The sequence below is a fragment of the Cylas formicarius genome, unplaced genomic scaffold (assembly GCF_029955315.1).
Source record: "Cylas formicarius isolate icCylForm1 unplaced genomic scaffold, icCylForm1.1 PGA_scaffold_2__14_contigs__length_35257938, whole genome shotgun sequence".
Lineage (NCBI taxonomy): Eukaryota > Metazoa > Arthropoda > Insecta > Coleoptera > Brentidae > Cylas > Cylas formicarius.
Window position 1 is genome coordinate 14808323 of NW_026844319.1, and position 23718 is coordinate 14832040.

General features: G+C 34.0%; 1 protein-coding gene across 6 annotated transcripts in view; it reads right to left on the reverse strand.

Moving 5' to 3' along the window:
- LOC132698194 (paired box protein Pax-5) overlaps positions 1-23718 on the reverse strand; it is a 259029-nt gene that overhangs the window by 188087 nt on the left and 47224 nt on the right. For 5 of the 6 annotated variants that reach the window (XM_060664135.1, XM_060664132.1, XM_060664130.1 and 2 more), the window contains exons 3-4: positions 22718-22825; positions 20819-20857 (exon numbers count right to left, since the gene is read on the reverse strand). In XM_060664135.1, the coding sequence (XP_060520118.1) occupies positions 20819-20857; positions 22718-22825 (147 nt within the window). The remainder of the gene's footprint in view (positions 1-20818; positions 20858-22717; positions 22826-23718) is intronic. The other variant, XM_060664133.1, reaches the window with a different exon arrangement.

Below are 23718 nucleotides of genomic sequence, written 5' to 3' on the forward strand. Positions count from 1 at the left end.
TAGAAGAATTTTTGTCGAATAACGCGATTGACAGAAGATTTATTTATTTGTCGGATAAACTTTTCTTCCAACATCCTTGTTCAGATCTCAATTTCATGCACTACCGCTTGAAACATGCTGGACTGTGTTCAAAGACTTTTCGTACTGACTGTGGAGACCTGGAGTTGTCTAGACTTTGCGCTGAGGGCATCCAAAAAGGTGACTCAACCAGTATTCGTAAATTTAAGGACTGGCGGAAAAGTTAATTATGTAAAATATTAAAATAAACTTCACTGATGACATTGTTTAAGTGCAAAGATGATTCTCTAAAATAATTAAGCTCTGAGCAGATGGAAAGTTAGTTCTAAGCATATATACTGGCTATACGCGATGATCATAAGCTCTGTAGTCTGGCGGCACAAGGGACAGCAACTATTGGCCTAGGTGAAAATTGCTTGGATGTAGAGGAGACGTCCAAAGCGGGCATGTAAAGCCTACTATGGCTGTTGCCCCTCCATATGGAGGGGGAAAATCATTGTAGGCTGCATACAGAACCAGCTTTTAATAAATCGCAGGCATTCATGATGACAAGCAGACGATACTGAACTACTGCATTGTGAGGATGCCGTCCGACTAAACAGATATGAGTGGGCTCAATACATAACTGACCTCACGAAGGCAGGTACACTGACAAAACGCATAAGGGCATTGGGATTGGCATTCATGGGGTGCACGCGATTCAGATCTGCTCAAGAATTAGCAATGAACCATAAAATATGACGATAGTCAGTTGCGATTTGAAGATGAGGAAACGGCAGAGCACCTACTGTAGATGCCCACCGGTAGGAAGAATCAGGTATCCAAAACTTAGGATTTCAGAATTGAGGATCTGAATAAGTTAACCTCTCATAGAAAAAGGAACTTATTTAGAGGGCTGAGTCTGGTGGGGGAGTGAAGTCTTGGAATAGCAAGAGATCATTATTGCGCAGCGGAAGGCCGGGACATCGGTCCATTTTCAACGATTCTCGACGAACAATGAACAAAAATGCCTGAGACGCGAGATCGCCTTCTTCGGAACGTTTTGCATAACAAGATTTACAGGCGCCCGGATTTTTTCTTCCTTGTATTGACACAGTCATTATCGAATTACATAAAACAAGTCGCGCTGGTATAAACGATCGGCGGCGGTCGGTGCTCGGATTGCCCAAGTTTTTACGTCGTTCTACATTCTTTACAAGTGTAGAGGCGTGCGTTTATCGACTAATGCGACGATAAAAACCGCCTCGATTAATCCGACTTATCGCGTTTAAATTTACGATTTTCCTCTTTAAATCGTATTTTTCGAAAACGGCACCGTCGTCGTCGGGTAGTACCTACTAGGCTGGATTTATGGCTCGCACATACGTAGCCCCGTCGCGGTCATACTTCGCGCATAATTGGCTCGAACATTAGATCTATCTGATCGTGTCGTCGCATGATCGATGGTACTCACCGGTGACACGGTCGTACCGTCGTCGCGTAACAGCTTGCATAAGTACCGAGACGATTTATACCAGGCGTTTTCAACAAGCCGCTTTGCTTTCGAAAATTGTACCTTTAAAGCCTTTCAAGGTTTCGGTAAACTTGAAGAGGCAGATTTTTCAACGCTATACCCAAAATTTAACTGCTAAAGTAGTAAGGTAGATCTCCCATCCTTTCGACAAATTTCAATTATATTGGACTCAACTTCCGCTAAGCTAAAATCAGCCCTAAACATCGACCAATGGATATATGTCTCCTCTTCTTTCTTACATGTCTCTCTATCGTGGGCAGGTTAAATCCATCTTGATCTAGCATTTTTCTTTATGTCATCTGACCATCGAACCCAGTAGGTAAATATCAAATTCCATCTGTCATCTTTTTATCTCAAGGTATGTCCATCCATTTCAGTTTTGTTACTTCTGTTCAGACATCTCGCACTTTTGCTCTGTCACGGATCTAACGTATTTTCGTCGAAAATATCCAGACTTAAAAGTCATATGTATGAACATTGAGTATACAAAGCTTGAATGCTTTGGTTTTCAAGTATTGGAGGTATTGCTTAATTTTTAGAATATAAGAAAGTTTTCTCGAAAGCTCTTTATTTCTTTGTTCTGATTTTCTTTATTTAATTTAATGGTTTATCTCAAGTGTATATAATCATTTGGTTTTAGTTTTATTGTAATTAATATTTAATCCTAGTTCTCACGATACAACATCTTGCTGTTACTAATACAATGTCATCTATCCCAGTGTGCTTTTTAAGGATATCCTCTAGCGCTTGAAATAATAGCCGGGGTGTCTCCTTGTCTGAATCTCTGGTTAATTTCTTGTTGTTTTGCTACATATTTTCGTAGTAAACCTATAGGAATTATTTCTTGCCTAGTGTGTTCTACACTATCAACATATATAAATCCACGTATAAAGGAATTTGATATTCGTTGACCTTTTCAATTAATATTTTCATCGTCAGCAAGTGTAGCTTGTACTAAAGCCATTTCTAAATCGGCTTTGCTCTCTTATCTGGTTCTTATCTAACTTGGACCGTAATCTATTTGTTAATATTTTTTCTTAAATTCCAGTTGTTCGGTATCTGTTTTGTGCTGCGGATTTTATTCATTAATAAATGTAGTACTTCCGTTGTTGTCCGCCATTTTTAATATCTCTACAGCTATCTCACCCTTTCCTGCCTATTTGTTAGTTTCTTCATTTCTTTACGTGCCAGTCTTATCTCACTTTTGCTAATTTCAGGTTGAATATCCGAGCTGACATTCTTTGCCCGGGTTTTTAATGGAAGCCTTTCTACGAACAATTAGATCAGGATGCAATAAGTGAAAGTATGCATAAAAATGGTTATGGTAAAGTTTGATGTTGATTTGAATCTTTAAATTAAAAAAAAAACTAATCATCATTTCACGCATTTCTATAGTTAAAAAGTAGAAGATGAAAAAAAGCGACACAAGACATAAGCTATTTTGGATAAAATTACATCTCGTCAAACTTTACCGAACCCTTGCTTATTCGACGGCAAACTGCTTTGGAAATATAAATTACTTTTCTCTGCAGCGTAAATCATTATGTTCATAATGTTTATATATGTTTATAATGTTCATTATATTTATATCCGTAGGCAAATTTTTATTTTTATATATTCATAAAGACATCCAAAAGGCATGAATATTTTTTTAAACGCGTGATTTCTGATAAGTTAATTTTTTCTTAATATTATAATGGGAACATTTTAACAAATTAAATGGATAATAAATAGTAAATTGCATTAACAAAACATTAAAATTCTTTCTAAGGGATGGCCAAGGGAGCAATAAAATACTGACAGATTCAATTTTGGTCGTTGTTTTTTCGCAAGGTTTCTTTTTGTTATGATGTTGGTAAGATGAAAATTTTTTTGTGCACTATCTGAATTTATTTTTGCATAGATAGGGGACCAAATAATGCTAATATATTCTTATTTTAATTCTCATTCCATTAATACAATATTAATATTTTTTTCATTGACGAAAATGATCTTGAGTTTTTAAGACAAAACCCACACTTCTTTACAATGTACTGACTTGTATGGTGTTGACGTGTTGGTGCGGAGAATGTTTGTGTGTGTACTCAAAAACAAGCTCTTCGTAGATACAGAATTGTCAAGATAAGAATTTAGGAGGAAGCACCAATCTTTGCTTAATAAGGAAGGTTCCAGTTTTGCAATTGTGATATCATGTTGAACCCTCCGTTTAAAGCTTAAAGAAATTTTGTCTTTTGAGTGAAATGCAATTGTCTCAGTAAGAAGCTTACGCATGCCTTCGAGCCTTTCTTGAATAAAAGTGCAATACGAGCAATTTTTAGTTTAGCAGCGAATAAAATTTTTTGAGAAAGATTAAACAAAATAGGCGATAGTTCTGCTAACACTTCTTTACGCCTTTTTAAAGTGAAATTTTGGTAGAGTTCATAATTAAAAATTGTATCAAACTCTCAAGATTGTCGAGATATTAACTTAATAACCAAACTATATTGGAATCAGAGAGCAAGAGTCAAGGTTGGCGATAGCTTGACCGAAGAAATTAAGATCTGCCGAGCCGTTCGCCAGAGCTGCGTTCTGTCTCCGCTTCTATTTAATTTGTATTGCGAAGCCATATGTCAGGAAGCTCCGATGAGACCAGGATGCTGGAATAATGGTTAACGGAGAAATTATTAACAACATACGAGAACATACGATACGCTCACACGTTTTTACAGACTTACAGTACCTCCTAGAAAACACCAATACGTGTAGTAATAACTAATGTCGGAAACTGAACCTTAGAAAGACAAAATTAATTGTAATATAAAAAAAACAACAGCTACATCCGACTCTCTAACACAAAAATTGAAAGACTCCAATCATACAAATATTTGAGGGCTTTGATTACTGAAAATAACGAACAAACTGAAGAAATTAAAGGTAGAATAGGCTTTTATTAAAATGACAAGATTTATATGCTGTCGAGACATCAACTTAAATTTGAGAGTTAGAATGCTGCGTGGCCATGTTTTCTCGTATCAAAAATACTGAAGCATCAGAAATGTGGAGAATATCATGGACGACGAGAGTGGCAAACGAGGACGTGCTGTCAAGAATGGGGAAAGAACGTGAACTAATGAAAACTATAAAAAGAAGAAAATTGGAATATCTCGGTCATATAACGAGGGCCGAAAGATACGAACTGTTGACGCTTACCACCCAAGAAAAAATTAAGGAAAAGACAAGTGTAAGACGTGGGAGAAGTACCTGGTTCAAAAATTTGAGAGAGTGGTGTGGATGTAGTTCGACAGAATTCTTAAGAGCCGTAGTGAATAAAATTCGAATAGCGATGATGATTTCCAATCTCCGATAGGAGTAGGAATCGTAAGAAGAAGAGTTTCACACCGACTCACAGAAGTTCGCGAAATCTTTATTCAGTCGACCGGCGCATACCAGAGCAACCAACACGGAAGAAAGTCAGCGTCGACGTTTCGGATTTTTTCGAGCTGCCACCACCATCGTGCCGCGTATGAATGCGAAGCCGTAATAATATCCCGATTCATGTCGACGACGGTATTATACGGACGGCATAACATTTATTTTGTTAATGATGTGTCGAGTTGCTGTCGAACGGCAGGTCAGTGGCGGCTCCTGGATGCGAGGGCGCGATTTACCGAAACTTTCTTTGCGATTCGGTTAATTTGGCGAGAGGTACTTAATTGTCTTTTTTTTTATCGCAACGAATTTCCTGACCTTTCCATTCGGAAACAGGGCTGCCGATAATTAATGATAATTGGGACGCGACGGATGGGTCGAAGGGAATGCCACGTGGGCACACCGTACCAGATGGTTCGTTGTCGTTCGATGAATTGGATTTGATTAGGCTCGGAACTGTTGGGTCGGTTTTTTGCCGAGAAGCATCAACCACCGGTTGAGAGTTAAGCCGAATTGATCCCGTTTTTGTTTAGTCGACACTAATTTGTGACAGTTTGGAGATATTCGCCCGCCCAGCAATACTAAGTAACTTCGGGCAACGAAAGTAAATACGAAAATGTTATTTCGGAGAGGCTTTGGAAAAATAATGTATTCGCAAAATTGACCTCATTTTTTTTTTCCTTTTTTTTTAGATTTTTTCGTTTTCCGATTACATTGAAATTTGAATACAATATATGTAAGCTAATTATCAGAACATTAAAAATTAAATAATAAATCAAATGTAAAGTTTTGCAATTGTAAATATTTATTTGGATAAATATTAAAATTTTGGTAAATCAAGGTATGATACACCTCTTTATGAAATTAAAACACCAGAGTAAGATTAATTATTGTATTGTATTGTTTCAAATTTAGATTCCAATTTCTAGGAATCTAAAATTTTTAGTTCCGCTTCACAGATATGTTGAGATCAAGTATTGCAAGTATTTAAAATTCAAAGTACGCGGATAAACCAAAATCACGACCACCGTACACAGAATAAACTTCATAGTAAAATGATATACTGTACTATGTCCAATACGCGTTGATTACATATCACAAAATATGGTCTCTACAATGGTAAAAAAGTGTATTCAACAATACACCTTTTTACAATTTTTTTGTATTGTACAAAGAGGTATTGCACAATAGTTTATTTTGCATATGGAAATTAACTTAAAATATGTCATTAAGTTTTTTTTTCGTTGGAAATTAGTTAAATATATGTTGTGCAGATGATGAAGCTAAGGAATTACAAGCGATATTACCCTGGCAGTACTACGTTATGCAGCAAGTGTTGCATACTATTCTTCTTGTACGCCCATCAGTTTTTGGGTACTTTTTTTGCAAAACAACACGAATACATTCACTGACATGACCGTCAGAATTGACAAACGTCAAAATTCAAGCCGTGCTATAATATCTTCGAAAACATCCGATTGCTTGGAAATCCGTCCTATAATATCCCGGAAATATTCGAAGTGCCTCGGACCCGTGGGAAATGAAAGTGACGTGGTATAATGTCATTTTCCGCACGCTAGGTCAGTGTATAATTAGGTATTTTACAGAAGGGAGTAGAAAAAATTTCAATTCGGTTTATATTTAAAAATTAGAATCATTAAAAAAATGTTTTTCGGTTGTAGTAACAGAAAAACTTTTACCCGTATTTTTTTACTATTTTTTATAAGAAACAGCAACAAAATTAATCCCTTTAAAGTAATCCCAATCGTCAATTAAAAATCATAAAAGAATTTTCAGTGTAGTAGATTATTTTTTTTAAAGTAGCAATCTAACAGAAGAAAATAACAATACCTAATATAAAATCGAAGTTCTGAAAACGAAAAAATAAAAAACTAAAATTTAAAGGGGGTGTTTGAACTGCAGACCATTTTCTCTGATGCAAAATTGACAACAATTTCGTAATTCTTGGAATATCATTGACCTCCTTGGCAGATTTCGAAAGAGCAAATGAATTGCCTCTCGAATATATGCTATGCAGTCACATCGGGTCTTTAGGTTACAAGAGGTTGAACTTCGTTGAAATCATTCTTTCGAATTTGATATTGGCAATTGATTAATCGCTTATAGAGTATCCAAACGTTGTTCTAGGTTGTTAAAGCTGTGAACGTTTGTTTTTTAAAATACGGTGTGAGGATCAATTTAGTTCTAGGAAGTAGTTAAAGAACTTTTATGACCCCTGGACTTTTTATTCTCGGACTGCGAAAAAAGTAGTATACCTATGTAACTACTTAAGACCTGTACGGGGAAGAATTATTTAGTCGCAAACTGTAAAAAGAAGTGTAGTATTTTATTTACCTTTGACAAAAATATGAAATAACAAGAAAACAATAAAAATAGATTTAGAGAAAAACATAATAAATCGATCATTATGGACCACACTATATAATGAGGGTTTAGTGAGGAAAACAAAGTTCAGCAGCTTTGAGAATGATGCAATTTTTGGCAAATTTAGCTAAAACTAATTAGTTTGCAAGTAGCACAATCAAACACACAACCTTTGAATTTTTATTTTCATTACATTTTCGAAATTTTTTTAATTGTTTAAAAGAGACGAATTTGGTGGTCTACTAAAAAAATACGTTTCAGAGTATTTAAAAACCATCCAATTTCGAGCCGGGTTGTAGGACGGTTACCCGATTCATCGCGCTGATCATGCTCTGTATAACGGAAGACCTCATCTCAATTATGCAAGGCGGCATTTTATTAAATCCGCCGTATAGTGTCGCTGCTCTTAACTTAATAGCGATAATTTGCCATATTTAATAATCAACGAGACTGAAATAAAAATCCTAACGTTCGCCATCGAGAATTATTAAGTGGCAAATACACGTTTACATGGTCACCGTTTCATTCCTTCGCATCCCCGGGGGATTCACATTTGCGTACGGTTAGTGGTAAATAGGTGGCGCGATAAGCGACAAAAACTAGACCCCGACATTTAATAGCTCAATATATTACAGTTCCTTCAGTTTTTATCCCATTTGATAGCCCCGGGTCTGGACTCTCTTATAACGCATTTTGCGGCACTTGTTAGAGATGGACGCTTGGTATCTTCTACTTACGGTACTCTATTGGTCTATTGGAGGTTGCAAGTCATGTATCCCTTTTTTGACGACTATGCAAAAAGTCTTGAGATTCTTCAACCAAGTACGTCTTTTTCTACGTGCTCATCTACTTTTCATTTTCATTTTATTATGGGATACCCCACCTTATTCCTAGTATGATCTCAAACATCTTTTAAGTATATACCATATCTTACAACTGTAATACTTATTTTAAAGATCAAGTTTTCCTCTTTAATCGACCATCACCAAACTCGAAAGTAATTTTTTCTACTCCCGTCTGTAAAATGCCTAATTACACATCGACCTAGCGTGCGGGAAGCGTTATCTTACCACGTCAGTTTCGTTTCCCACGGATCCGAGCCACTTCGGACATTTCGGGAGTAATCGGATGTTTTCGGACATATTTCCCACGACTTGAATTTTGACGTTTGATAATTCCGACGGTCATGTGAGTGAATATGTTCTTGTTGTTTTGCGAAAATGTACCCAAAAACTAACGGTCTTTGAAAAAGTGTAGTATGCAACACGTTCGGTAAACTTTATAAGTCATTCATTTATTAAACTCTCGCTCCGCTTGTGTCAAATAAACTCGTGAGTCAAATGCCGTTCACCGCACTTGTTGCATAATATACTATTATTGCACATTTTGGTGAACAGTAGGCGTGAAGACAAAACCCGGTAGAGGATTAGGTATTACAGTTGACCAATGAAATTTTTTATCAGAGATCTAGAAAGCTGTTGCAAAAGGCCTGCGAAAGGGACACGGGCGCGGATGTACAACGTGCGGATTGTGTGTCACTCAGCACTTATATATTTCTAAGCTAATGATTTCTTTTAAAACGAATTTTATTACAAAACTCCTCTTATTAATGATCTCACATTTAAAGAAATGATATTTGATATATAATTGAATTTACGAAAAACTTTTAAAATGAATTAAAGAAAAAACGAATCAATCAATATTACGCTGAAGAATGATTTGAAATTTGGTTTTAAAAAACTTGGGGAAAAATTGCCTTTTCTTTCGTCTATTTTTATTAATTAACCGATAATTTTGCATACTTTTTATCAGTGACATCCGTAAAACATAAAACATTCTTGAGATTTTCTATCTTAATTAATTCTATAAAAAGTCTAATGATTCTATATCCTTTTCGCCACTTATATGATACTGCGAGTCGGTTGTCGGTTTTTAGCAAAAATTAATTTATAGATTACCTATAAATTTATTAGGTGTCAAATTTAAAAGGCCTCCCCAACCATAACAAAGTGAAGGGTAAAGTTTCAAGTTGTTTCAAGGGTAATTTGTTTTGGTTTGTTGGGGTATATTCAATTTCGTGTCTAGTTAAATCATGTAGGTGCTTTGCGCCTAAAATAGCGATTTATTTTCAATCTAAATGTCAAAACTTCAGACTTTTCGCAGATGAATTATACCTTGTGACAATGAAGTTACTAGCCATGTTAAATAAAATGCAGCTGTAGAACTTTCGATGTTGCCGAAAGTGAGATCAACTTTTTTACTTTAAATGAAACGCGCTGTATATTTTACATTTTTGTATTCAGCGGATAAATCCAAGTATTAAATGTTCTTTACCTTTTTTTAGCTCTAATAATTATGTCATTTTTCCTCAAGTCAAGTTAAATAAAGAAAATTACATTTTCTCCAAAAAATTGACAGATAGAGTTTTATAGTAAACCATTTGCTAAAAGTAAAAAAAAACATAGTTTCGCTTTTAGCGGAAGTAAACAAAAAATTGGACTTTCTAGTTGTTTTCCCCAAAAGCCTTCAATGGATTTACAATATTGTATTATAACGCGATACGGCAAAACCGAAAGTGCTATTCAATTGTTTTATATTTCAAAATGTATCCATACTTTATTCAAATAACATTTATTCAATTTTTTTGGCAAAGTTATCGCTTTGCTAGAAATTTCACTGGCACCCTTTATGGAAACGTTATTTTGACGTATGCATTAAATAGTGGTCGAAGTATCCGGCGTCGAAGAAACGAGTAACACTTCCGACATCGACACGGAACGCTTATCTCCATAGCAATATCGCAACCTATTTGTTAAATGCCACAAAAAACAAAGTAAACATAAACGAGCGTTTATACAGCGGCTGTCAATCAGTTTGATTTGTCCGATCGCAAATTGTTCAACTTAATTGCCTCTTAATTGGACTTTTAACGACAATACTCGAACAAGCGGCCGATAACGATTCTGCGATTGAAAACTGTGTGGGTATTGCGTTGATTTCTCGAGAAGATGGGTATCATCCTAAATGGTACAAAGAATGGGTGGGGCCCTTTTAAACATTTTTTTTGAAACATTCCCTTTTTAGGTAAATTATTAGTATATTATGCAAACCAATGTTACGTGATGTAAGTGTGATTTTTGATGTCAGATAGATTCATAGACGGAATCAAACAATGTTATCAATCAAAAAAATTTAAATCTTTGTCATTTAAGAGTTCTATGAGCATCAAACTCCAACAATCCCGTCTTGTTACTATTTAATTTCAAACAATGTGAAAAATTGGAAGGCCCAAAATAATACCTTGAGAAACTCTTCTATCAGTGCTTCAAAATCGGAGTAGGTGCCATCAAAATAAACCCTATGCTTTCTACACTGAAGGTAAGATTAAAAAAGGTTAATGCTATTTTCATGGACCCCAAAATATTTGAGCGTTAATAGTATATTATGCAAGAAGCAAGAGTTTATTTGGCACGAGCGGAGAGAATACTTAATAAGTGACTTAAAAAGTTTACCAAACGTGTTGCATACTATACTTTTTCTGCGGCCTTTAGTTTTTTTGGTATATTTTTGCAAAACAAGACGAATACATTCACCGAAATGACCGTCAAAATATCCGATTACTCCCAAACAAGTACGGTAATATCCCGAAAATGTCCTATGTAACAGGAATTTTACGGAAGGGAGTAGAATAATATAAAATTGAGTGAACTGAGACATTTTAAATGTTTTGTTCTGCTAAAAAATTAAAATATATGATTTTGTAGTTAACAAGTAACCTTTCGGTAGCAACAACTGTTGAATACCAAATTTTTCAACCCACGCGGACAGATAAACCATCAAACCTCAAATGTATAGCGCAGATGGTATCTTTTCGGTAGTGCATGCGTTCGATCTAAACATTCGAAGGAACGTTATCAGATATTGGGACACAATCTTGGCCCCATTAGGGTTATCGTGACTTGAAAAATCTTCAAAAAATTGCTCGACTATGAACAATTTTGCCAACTTTAACAATATTTCAGCTATCGTAGCTGTGCCATCTACCCGAATAATTTAAATTCTTATTGTAATAAGAGCATTTTGAAAAACTAAAAACATAATCAAATATGTTAGTAAATTTTTGGCTATGCTGCGATCCACGCAGGATTTTGTGCACCTGTAGAATTCCAAACCAAAACAATTTTTTTCAATAGCTACTTCAAAAAATATTTTTTTCTGCTCCCATCTGGAAAATACCTAATTACATACCGATCTAGCATGCTGGAAGCGTTATTTTTCCAAGTCAGTTTCGTTTCTGACGAATCACTTTGGACATTTCCGGGATTTTACCGCACGGGTTTGGGAGCAATCGGATGATTTCGGAGATATTTCCCCCGCTTTGAATTTTAACGTTTGTCAATTTTGACGGTCATGTCAATGAATGCATTCTGGGCGTAAAAAAGTATACTATGCAACACGTTCGGTAAACTTTTTAAGTTATTCGATTATTAAACACTCGCTCCGCTCGTGTCAACTAAACTATTGAGTCAAATACCGTTTACCGCACTTGTTGCATAATATACTATTAATTCTGATCTGTACGATATTTGTGAATGTGTACGTACACTGGTGAAATTTGGTTAGTAAAACTGGTAAGCATCACCTAATTTTTTTGTTATTGGTTGTTGTTATTAAAAATGTAGTTAGTACGTTGTTCGTTAAATGTTTTCTTGTTTAATGGTCCCTTTTTGAAGTGTCCGATAATAATAATAATTCTTTACTTAACTCAGATCTTGTAGATTCCATGGAAAGAATGATAGCGAAGCTACGAGTCCTAAAAATAAATGTTGGGATGCTAACGTTTCCTGAAAATTTTTAGTCTCGCACTAGTTGTGAAATAACTAATAATGAATTAAAAAACTTCATTTAATTTTTGAGTCAATTTATTCAGACGTTTTATTTTCTTAAAAAATGCCTATCTGTTGTATTAAAAAATAGTCAAAATTCTAACTTCCTTCTGCGTAATTTTATATTTGTATATAAATGGCTAGTGTCATTCGAAAGATCGGGGAAATTTATGTACTTTTTGAAAAATTACACAAACAAAGCATACGCTAGATATAATAGTTTATAAGTGCTAATAATAAGCTACTTTTAGATTTCTGAAAAAAAAATATCGTATCCAAAAATTTTAAAATTTCATGTTCCTAATATCCGAAATAGATAATTAAGGTCTCTTAATGAACCATGACAATTGGTGCAAGATTTAAAAGAAACCTTTAGTACGTTATAGTACTAGTTATTATTTCAAATATGTCCGATTTATATTAAGTTTCTACATTCAGATAATTTTTTGTGAAAATAGTATACTAAATATAAACATCAAAATGAGGGTGCAGGGAGGCGAATTTTGGGAAAATTTTGGACAAAGGAGGTGCTAATTTGAGATTTTCAGGCAAGCCCCATTTGCACTTAATTAAATTATTATACTCTATCCTGGTTCATTTTTAATATTTGCAGAAGTATGTCAGTTCAGAATTGAAAGCTCCAATGGAGCCTCTCTCTAGTGTAGTGTAGTGAAACGAAAAAAAGTTGGTTTTTGTGTAGAAAAAAAGTTTTTACTCCCGCGGATTTCCGCTTTCAATACTATACTAATACCTTTATTCAATTCAAAACTGGTCAGCAAAATCCGTATTTTTCTTCGGCAATTTTTTTGAACTTATTTTTTCCTTGTCTTCAACAGTACTTAATATTTTTAGACAATTTCAGGATTTTTGGATTATAAAAAGAATTTTTTGAAGGATAGAGGACTATGTTAGAATTGGTTATTTGTCATTTTTTCCAAATGATTTGTATTAGGGATGAAATTTAGATACAAAATCATATAATTCACCAAGAATTATTTCATTTTGTGGTACTTATAAAATTTAAAAAAAAACTAGGGAAACAATAAAAATGTTAATCGATTCAATTCTCGAGAATTTCCAAGAAATTCTTTTCTTGTCTCATTCGTTCCATTAATTTCAAATTTGAAAAAGAATTCTCATTCTACATAACTTTGAGCTCTCCTTAACAATACATAAAAAATATGGACATACTATGTGCAACTTCTATTAGATATTTAGTAAGATTTCATTAACGATTAATTTTTTTTTCAAAAATAAATTTCTTTTTAATTGTAATTTAAAATCGCTGTTGCCATTTTTTACAATTTTTGAAGTATTTTTTGCTATTACAAAAGAAAAAAAAGTAACAAAAATGTTTTGAAAGTGTATGGTCATTCATTATCTACCTTTCTCCACGTTTTACAAATTATTTTTATTCAAATTACGGGCGCTGGATGTTTGGCTCACATTTCGTCTATATTCGCGTACGTGCGATATATCGGATCGAGCGATCACATTCGAATATTCAGAGGCAGCTCCGCGGCGGCTAATGTATGCGCACAAGCAATTGCCAAACACACCCAAGACCAATAGTAGGACGGTAAGCAAACACCGACACAAAATTTATTGGTTCGTGTGACACTCTCAGATATGCGACTACAATCGACTCCAATTCGTAATCAAGCAATTTTATTCGCGCGGACTTAGGTTCGGTCTGTACGGCGTCCGCGGTGGAGGCTGGTGTCCTAAATACCTGTTCGCGGTATAAATTACATTTTAATGTTTGTATGCGAGGCATGGCCAGTTGCGGTCAGCACGCGTTGTTTTATTATACGTGGGTGATCCAAAACGAAAGGGAAATGCAGATATTGGAGATAATACGAATAATCGTATGACGATTAAGAAAAACTTGGCTTCTCCGAACTAAGTTAAATATAATAATTGAAGAAACAGACCTGTGCCGTTAGGAAATGTGGTCTTGATCAATATCATATTTCTCAACCATTTTTGAGACGGATGATATCCCGGAATATATTGTCATCACATTTTTCCATCCATGAATAAATACGTGAAAATATCATACACTTTTACGGGGAGGAGACCTATACAGCAACCAAGTTTTATGAAAAATTAAGACAAAGGAGGGTTATTTCGCTATGCAACTTGAATTTTCTTATAAATTGCCATAACCAGAACTTGCTGCCAACATTTACAAGGTTGTCTAATCACATACGCACCAGAAAGACACAAGCTATCCTGGACAAAGCTAGCAAGGCCCTACTCCAAGAGCAGATCAGACGGACCCGGTACGAAATAGTGAGACTCAGACTCCACCTGAAATTGAGCAACGAGATCCATCAGTTGCTGTGGGACCGCATAGAATTATTAACATCATGGCGCACTGAGAAAGACAAAGACATCACGTCAAAAAAACTGTCAAATTGTAAGAAAGCAGGACAAGTGCCAAATACAACCCGAAGCAGTACAGTTCATAATATTTCAGCATACCATCTTTCCGAACAGGGGCCTACACAGGACATTGCAGGCTTAGGAGGCATCTCTGCTTGCTAGGCATTGGAGACGACCCGGAGTGTAGGTGGTGCATGGAAGGGGAGGAGACCCCGTATCATCTGCTCACCGAGTGCCCTGCCTTGACATGGGCAAGATTGGGAGTCCTCGGAACGGCCCTGATCGATCTGGACTCAGTGCACGGTATTGGGCTAAAGGAGTTGCTGACCTTCTACAGGAGGGGCGGCATTCTGGACGCCCTCTAGAGCGGCCTGGGGGCACAACGGGCCCATCTGGTGGCCTAAGTGCTTGGACGCCCGCGAGGGCGCCCCCCTTTAATACCAATACCAATACCAATACCATCTTTCCGATACAGAAGTCAGTGTACGGAATAAATTATTTAACTATGCAATAGCTCCAAAAAGAGTACCCGTCGAAGAGATCGTTTCCAACGTCGAAGCAAGTCTTTCCACCATAGACGAACAAGATGTGGTGTTAATTAGGCAAGATGTCGCCAGAGTCTTAAGACAGTCAAAACCACCTCAACCAAACTTAAGCAGATAAGAAATGTAAGCCTTAAAGAATCTAAACAAAAACGAAAATATTATAATAATGCCAGCAGACAAAGGAAATGCCACTGTCGTCATGAATACGTCGGATTTTAATGCAAAATTGATTGATATTTTGAACGACCCAATATACAACCTAGTCACCAGAGATCCCACGACATATTTGGAAAAAACAACTAAGTCTAAAATTCTTGATTCATCAATAAACGAGGATACAAAGAAGAAACTTATTCCGAGGGAAAAATAGAGTCCAAAATTCTACGGGCTCCCAAAGATCCATTATCACGAGGTTCCCCTGCGTCCAATCATAAGCGCCTTTAACTCACCAGTCTGCAAGCTGGAAAAACATCTGGCCAGTGTACTTCAGCCCATAGTGGAAAAGGAAGATTCCCATGTTAAAAATTCAGAACATTTCACTCAGATTTTAGGTTCTCTCAGGATGGACAACCACGACATTATGGCAAGTTTCGATGTCAAATCCCTATACCCGAGCATTCCAGTATAAGAGGCACTCTTGCTTATAAAAGAAAACGAAAATTTTCCGCTGTACATAATGGATCTGTCAAGGCATTGCCTGAAAAATACTTACTTTATGTACAACGGGAAAATTTATAGTAGATAGAGCAGCAATCGGATCATCTCTCGCACCTGTGATCGCCAACCTCTTCATGATTTATATGATATATATATATATATATATATATATATATATATATATATATATATATATATATATATATATATATATATATATATATTCTCACGTATTGATTCACGGATGGAAAAATCCTGCATCCGACTGGAATCCTGCAAATCCTACATCCGACTGGAATCCTGCAGACGTTTCGCCAAAATCTCACTTGGCATCTTCAATGCTCGCGCTCCGAAAACACTTCGAAGTGTTTTCGGAGTTCAACGAGCGAACAGACGATATCCCGGAGTATAGTGTCATCATATATATATATATATATATATATATATATATATATATATATATATATATATATATATATATATATATATATATATATATATATATATATATATATATATATATATATATATATATATATATATATATATATATATATATATATATATATATATATATATATATATATATATATATATATATATATATATATATATATATATATATATATATATATATATATATATATATATATATATATATATATATATATATATATATATATGATGACACTATATTCCGGGATATCATCCGTTCGCTAGACTGGAATCCTGCAGACCTTTCGCCAAAACCTCACTTGGCATCTTCAATGCTCGCGCTCCGAAAACACTTCACATTTTTCCATCCGTGAATCAATACGTGAATATATATATATATATATATATATATATATATATATATATATATATATATATATATATATATATATATATATATATATATATATATATATATATATATATATATATATATATATATATATATATATATATATATATATATATATATATATATATATATATATATATATATATATATATATATATATATTGTTTTATTTTAACAAACATTATATTATACTTGCTCATGATTTCCTGCAAGAGAATAATCTTCCAAATCCTGTTTAGACCGTATTAGCGCGTGGTGAATTCTTTCATAGTGATACAAAATGTAGGACTTTTAAACTTCCACATTAAATTTTTTTATTAAAATTGGTAAGTAATATCCATAACATTTTTAAGTTGCAGGAAATAAAATACCTCACATTAAAAAGCACGAAAAGTTTTTACATTTCATCTCTTGTAATAAGAAAAAAGCATTTTGAATTCAGTTATAACATTTACCTTTACATTTACATTTAAATACTGAGATTTTCATGGATTTTTTAGAAAAAAATCTAAGCCAATTCTCTCTACTGGCATATATACGTTGTCGACATTTTAACTTATTTTTCTGGTTCTTCAATTTTCTTAACTTTCATAATAAGTTGCCCCTTGATAATAAATTTACAATACAAGAAAAAGTTAATAATTTAATTAACTTTCTAGACCTGCCCATTAATTATGAAAATAATTTTCATAATTTTTCCATTTTTCATAAACCTTTCCATACTGATATTACTATTCCGAATTTTAAGTTTAACATATTTCGGAAACTGTAATGAAAAAGAGTTCAACTTCTGAAGTAAACATAATCGAGGAATAGATTTTAAAAATAACTATCTTTTAGGAAAATTAATTAAACATAATGAAAATCCAACAAACAAAATCAAAAGAGCAGAAAACTCATCAATTCGCACCATACTAATTTTAAAGAAAATGCTAATGTTTCGAAAATTTGGAAGTACACATATACAAACCTTTTAGTAGCCCGGAAAATTAAGTGTTTGTGTTTTATATTTGCTTGTTTTTTCGACAGACATGTTCAAATTTTCTTACCATTTCGTACTTAAACGGTGATTTATAAATTTTAAAGTATTTTATTTGCAAAAAGGATAATATATTAACACCAAAAATATTTGCCTCGGTGGTTTGGCTACATTATAAACTTTTTGAAAGTGCGACCCCAAGAAGTTTGCCAAACATTTAACTTTATATAGGATAGTCCTTAAGTTTTTGCTCAACTCAAACTCTCGTTCTCATTTTGTGGTACGAGTACATACGATAAATTCTGATAAATTATCAATAGTTTATGGTGAAAGCAAACAATTATATATGTTTTGATGTTTCTTTTTTAATGTTCATAATTTTAGTATATAAAGACGGTTAGGAATTATGGTACTGAGGACGAGTGAATTTTTTAACGAGATATGTATGTTATAAATTTTCTTTATTTAATTTTATTCTATGTATTTACAAATAAAAAAGTTTGCTATGGTTTGTTTATAGCGCCCTCTATGAGCTACATTAAAACGAGTTATCTATTCCAATTTGCCACCTATAAAAAAATATAAGTTGTCAATGTTCAAATTTCACAACCAACCACACAACACACCGAAACTAGGCACATTACACATTTGTATAAGGCAAGAATAATTTGCCAAACGCATTCGGGGGTGGGCCGTCGAACATATGGCACGATGGATCATTTCTCACCCAGAATAACCGATGATAGGTTTCCTCTGCAGGCAACATTTGTTGATACCTACTTTAAACCCGAAATTGATAAAGGTCGATGTCTACACATTGTTGCGGTAATTATCTCACAATGGAGGCAACAGCGTTTTATTATGGCCCTGACGAACAGCGGCAATATTTGTCAATCACGTGGTCCCATATTCAAGAGAAGAATTGAGAAACCGATCGAAAACAATGTATCCCCCTCTAAAATTCGTCATTTTTTCGATCACAATTACAAAGAGCTTTATTTTGCCCAAAATATGTATCACACTTTATCACTGCGTTATGAATGATCGGTGTTGTCGTGTCTGCTTAACTATATTGGTATCGGCGTCATATGATGAGGAATGTAATAATTTTGCATCACGAAAGAGATTCTTCCTTTTTAAGTTTGGCTTAGACTCTCTTGCGTAGTCTGATGTTTTGGTTATATGGTACTCTCAGAATGAGAATTAGAAGTAGAACGATATCTACAGCAAGCCCTTCGGGAATTTAAAAAACATTAAAATCCTCAAATATCATAAATACAGCGTAAATTAATGATTGCTCCTAATTTTGTTCAGAAAAAATTCCTGATCAATTTTCCTCCGATCCATAAATCAACGTGACTAAGGAGGGTTTGAACAGAGGACACAAATCGCAATCATGGCTAACAAATTGAGTTAGAAATTCGTCTTTCAATTTAACTTGATAAAATTGTATTCTAACTGATATTTGAAGCACTCGCTTTCTTATGAGCCTGAACTAACTGGATTTTTTCTGCGTCGGGTATTGACTCTGTCTCGTTCTGAAGAAGCTATCAACATTTTTCAGTATTCGGTAGTTTCGACAAAATAAAAAGTGGTTGGATAGTTATTATATATATATATATATATATATATATATATATATATATATATATATATATATATATATATATATATATATATATATATATATATATATATATATATATATATATATATTATCATTAATATTATAGCAATATAGCAAACACAGATTTTTTTCGAAATTTTTGAAACATTTTTTAAACTTTATATCCTCTGGGCATGAAATTAATAATTCAAAAAGAAAATATGTATATTTCCTGAAACACTGAATCATGAAGATCATTGTAATTTGAATATTTTGGTTTCAGTAATTTCTCAATGTTGCCTAAAAAATGTTATTAATTAATATTTTTTATTCAAATCATAACTTTTTTATTGACACTTAGAAAATGGTAGTTACTTTATTTATTTATATTAAATTTCAACTTACAGGCTGATTACCTAACAACTCAATCAAGATATGCATGAAACCCGTTAATTAAAATAAACAAATAATTTTGGTGATTTTCAGGAATAAAATTTGCAAATAATGCTTGTTTATTTGTTGTTCTTTAAACGTGTTTTATTTGGGACACTTAAGTATACCAAACTCAATATCGGATTGTCAAAGGGTAGTTCTTCTGTTGCTAATAGTTTATAACGTTCTAAGTTGTGGAATGAAGAAAGAATTTTTAATTCCGATTTGATTTTTTTCATATATCATTAAGAATTCAAGATTTTCTATATTTTATTACATATGTTACGTCAGTCAGCCATAAAATGTATTTGCTTAAGTATGGAGTAAGGTTCGCGTCTAATGTACAGGGTGGGAGAGTGACGAAGGTAACCTGTTTTAACTCAGAAAACACGAACTGCTGTAAACATTTTAAAGCCAAAGTGATCAATAAGAAAAGACTGTAAATAATTTTCATATATAATTTCATATCTATGCCGCTACGGGGTGTTTTAGCTGTGGTTCTTTCAATCGGTTCACTGTTAAACAATGAAATTTTACAAAAATAATGAAACAAAAATTGCAGTTCTATAAAATGTGTCTTTACAAATTAGTACTCATCACTCATTTTTTTCAAAAGTTTATATGTAACTTACCTTAGAAGTTCAAGAAGCATGGGTATGTATGCACATAGACCCATGCAATAATATTTTCAAACAAATTAAAATGATTCAATTTCTTTCGCCGGCAGGTTTAGAAAACGCGCTTACCTCGGACTAATCGTCGAACGAAACGAATGTGACTTATCCTGAATTATTTGCCACGCGTTAAAACCCTTTTTGGTTTTAATCCGACTTTGGTTCAATTAAATTTAATATAAGATTAATAAATTCGTTTAAATTAGCAAATCGACTCAACGCGCTCGAGAAAATTATAATATTAATTAAATTTTATGGTCAAACATGCCACGGCGTTATGTTTATCGGCGTTTATTAATATATTTCGCGGCTCGGTCAATTATATAGGAGATTTGGAATTTTTAACACATCTGGTGCCGGACTATATGGTGCCGAATCGTTTCGAATGTCATTGCAATTATATTCGAATTACGGCGGATGTATATGTTTTCTTTTCTCCGTCGTACACCTTATAATTAATAATCATTAATATCCGCTTACCGTCACTGGACGATGATCCCACGTGCGATCCTCCGTCTCCTGAAAAATGAACCTCTTATCAATGAAACGTCCAAACAAAAATCCAACGCACGTTATTTGCGTTCCCTTTAATATAAACTTCCGAATGGCAACTTCGTCGAACTTTTAGGAAAACAATCGATAATCGGTACCAATTTCGATCCATATAATTTAATGATCCGTCACATATTGCCTGGGTAATTTGAGCGATCTTCGGCCACCAAATTGACCGTAAACTCACCGAAATAACACGATCCGTACGCCTTAATCGTTTTAAATTTGTGCCCGCGCATAAATACTACACCCACGATCGCAGAGAGATTGGTAAAACTGAAAATTAATCAAAATTTAAGTAAAACGCTTTGGAACTTAAACAGTTTGATCACGGATTTGGTTTGTCGTGCTTTAAGTTCAATATTCGAAGATTTTTTGTTAATGACAATAACATTAAAAAGCGCTTTTTCCGGCATTTGTCGGGAGATATATTTCGTTCCATAGATAAATTGCAATGATAGGTTCCGATGAATCCTATATTTGAGTTTTTAACTCCTACACACATCGAATCGTTCCTGAATTAGGGTCACTATCTCGCTTTCTATAGAGAGGCGAGTTTGATTTGGCGTTGCTACAGGTAGTTTATAAGGAAGTAGAAATGGACAGATGATCTCTATTTTAATCTCCATTTTATCTTTATATTTAAGCCAGAATCAAAAAACCTAGGATCAAATAATTTTCATTTTAAAGATATTAAGTGTTCCAGTACAAAATACACTTCACAACAACCTCCCAAAGAAAATGAGTCCGTTTGCCACGGTGGTCCTATTTAACATTCAAAACATTACTGACCGCACAACAAAAGTTTCTAATAAATATAATGTTAAAACCAAATTTACCGCTTGTCCAAAAACCTCTCTAAATTGCGTTGGAGACACCAAGCATACGGCAAATAATACATTAGAGGGACGAAAAACTTCAACTAGGCTGAAAGAACATGTAGGAGCCTTAAAATTATGACAAATAAAGTAATCAGCAGTTGGCCAACATAGTCATGAATCCGGACAGCAAACCTTATTGAAAAATGTACAAATCATATTAACCAGTCTATTCTGTCCCCAGAATTAATTATTTTGTTTGAAAAGTTGGTGTAGGTAAGTAATATTAATATGCTTCTGTAAAGTTTATTATAATATTATATTGTTTTAAGTTGTGTTCTTTACATTGAGTAATAAAAGCCAATAGACACGAATTAGACGTTTTTTTTACAAATAATTCTTTAATAATGCTAATTTTTATTAATGTCATAAATTGTTAATATATTAATATATACCAAGAAGTATACGTAGTTCCTTAGAAGGCGAACGATATGACGCTTATAAAGGTGTAATCAATTGTATAGCCCAATAAATTTTGTGTTTACCACTTTTTGATATAACTGAAACGAAATCTGTAAGCGTTTGTTAAAAATTATTAAATTTAATAAAACAGAAAATATTAGAGCTTAGTATTTAATACAGAATTGTAAATTATTATTATTTTGTCAAAAGGGCTGGAAAAAAATTATGACAAAAGCTTCGAGTCTACACACAAAAATACACACAAAAATACACACTAGACAGGAATTCGGAAACTCGCAGAATGTCAAAAAATAGCAGATGTTAGGATTTGTGACAATCTTATGACTATGACTTTGCTTCAAGAAAAAAAAGATAAAGTAAATCTCAGATGTGTGCTGCTAAATGGATATTTATGGTAAAATGAACGAGGTAACCAAAAAGTTGGACAAAAATATTTGAAACAGAACATGACGGAGCAATGACGGAAATGACGAAAAATGCCTTTCGGAACAGCGCAACCCTTTTCTTAAAATATCCAAAATCTCACCGTTAAGCCCTCGTGGAAAGGAGTGCGAGTCATCCAATTCGTCTTCAGGGTTACAGGTGGAATTTCCATCACACCAACGTTTATGATGAAGACTGGATTCAAGTCCGGCTGAAAATAATATAGGCTAAGCATTTTGGTAATCACGATTTCGACTTACATTTGAAAGAGACCTTGGAAAGGGCGATTCTAAGATGGAGTACAGCAATCCTCATTGCCAGAATGATAGTCTGGGGAAAAGATGCTCTTAGAATTCTTCACGAAGTGCAAACTACTCTAATGGAATAATTTTGGTATTGTTCCTATTTGATTCTTATTGAATATAATTGACAATAAGTTAAATATTAAAATTGAGTTAAGAACTTTTTAGGAGTATGATTTTTTAAAATATAATTCGGTTGAAATATTCTTATTGCATTTCCTAATATTCGTCTTTAAGCATTAATAATGGGTGCTTTTTTTCGATGTACAGAACTTTAAGTTGGCATTACTGTTCAAGATGGAGACCGATTTAATAGCTGTCAAGTGATTTATTCTCAGTTTGATTTGGCAATTCATCATGAATAGACTGACGCCTGAACAACGCTTGCAAATGGTGCAATTATCGCGCACTACGTCCATTTTATCGTCGACAAAACCGTCCATCAGAGCAGTTAATTCGATTAACCATGGAACGTTTTCGCACCACGTTTACTCTTATTGATAACTCGCATCCCCAGAGACGCCGTACGATGCGTACAGAAGAAGCTGTTGCTGCTGTAGAGCGTAGCATTGAGGAAGACCCGAATGAGTCCATCCGCCAACGACCACAGTAATTGGATCTGTGTTAATCCACTTTATGGAAGATTTTGCGGAAGGATCTTGGTTTACGTGCTTACAAAATACAACTCGTGCAAAAATTGAAGCCAAACGATCATCAAGTAAGGCGTAGATTCGTCGAATGGGCCCAAAACGAGATTGCCGTTGTTCCCGATTTCCATAAGCGAATTTTGTTTAGCGATGAA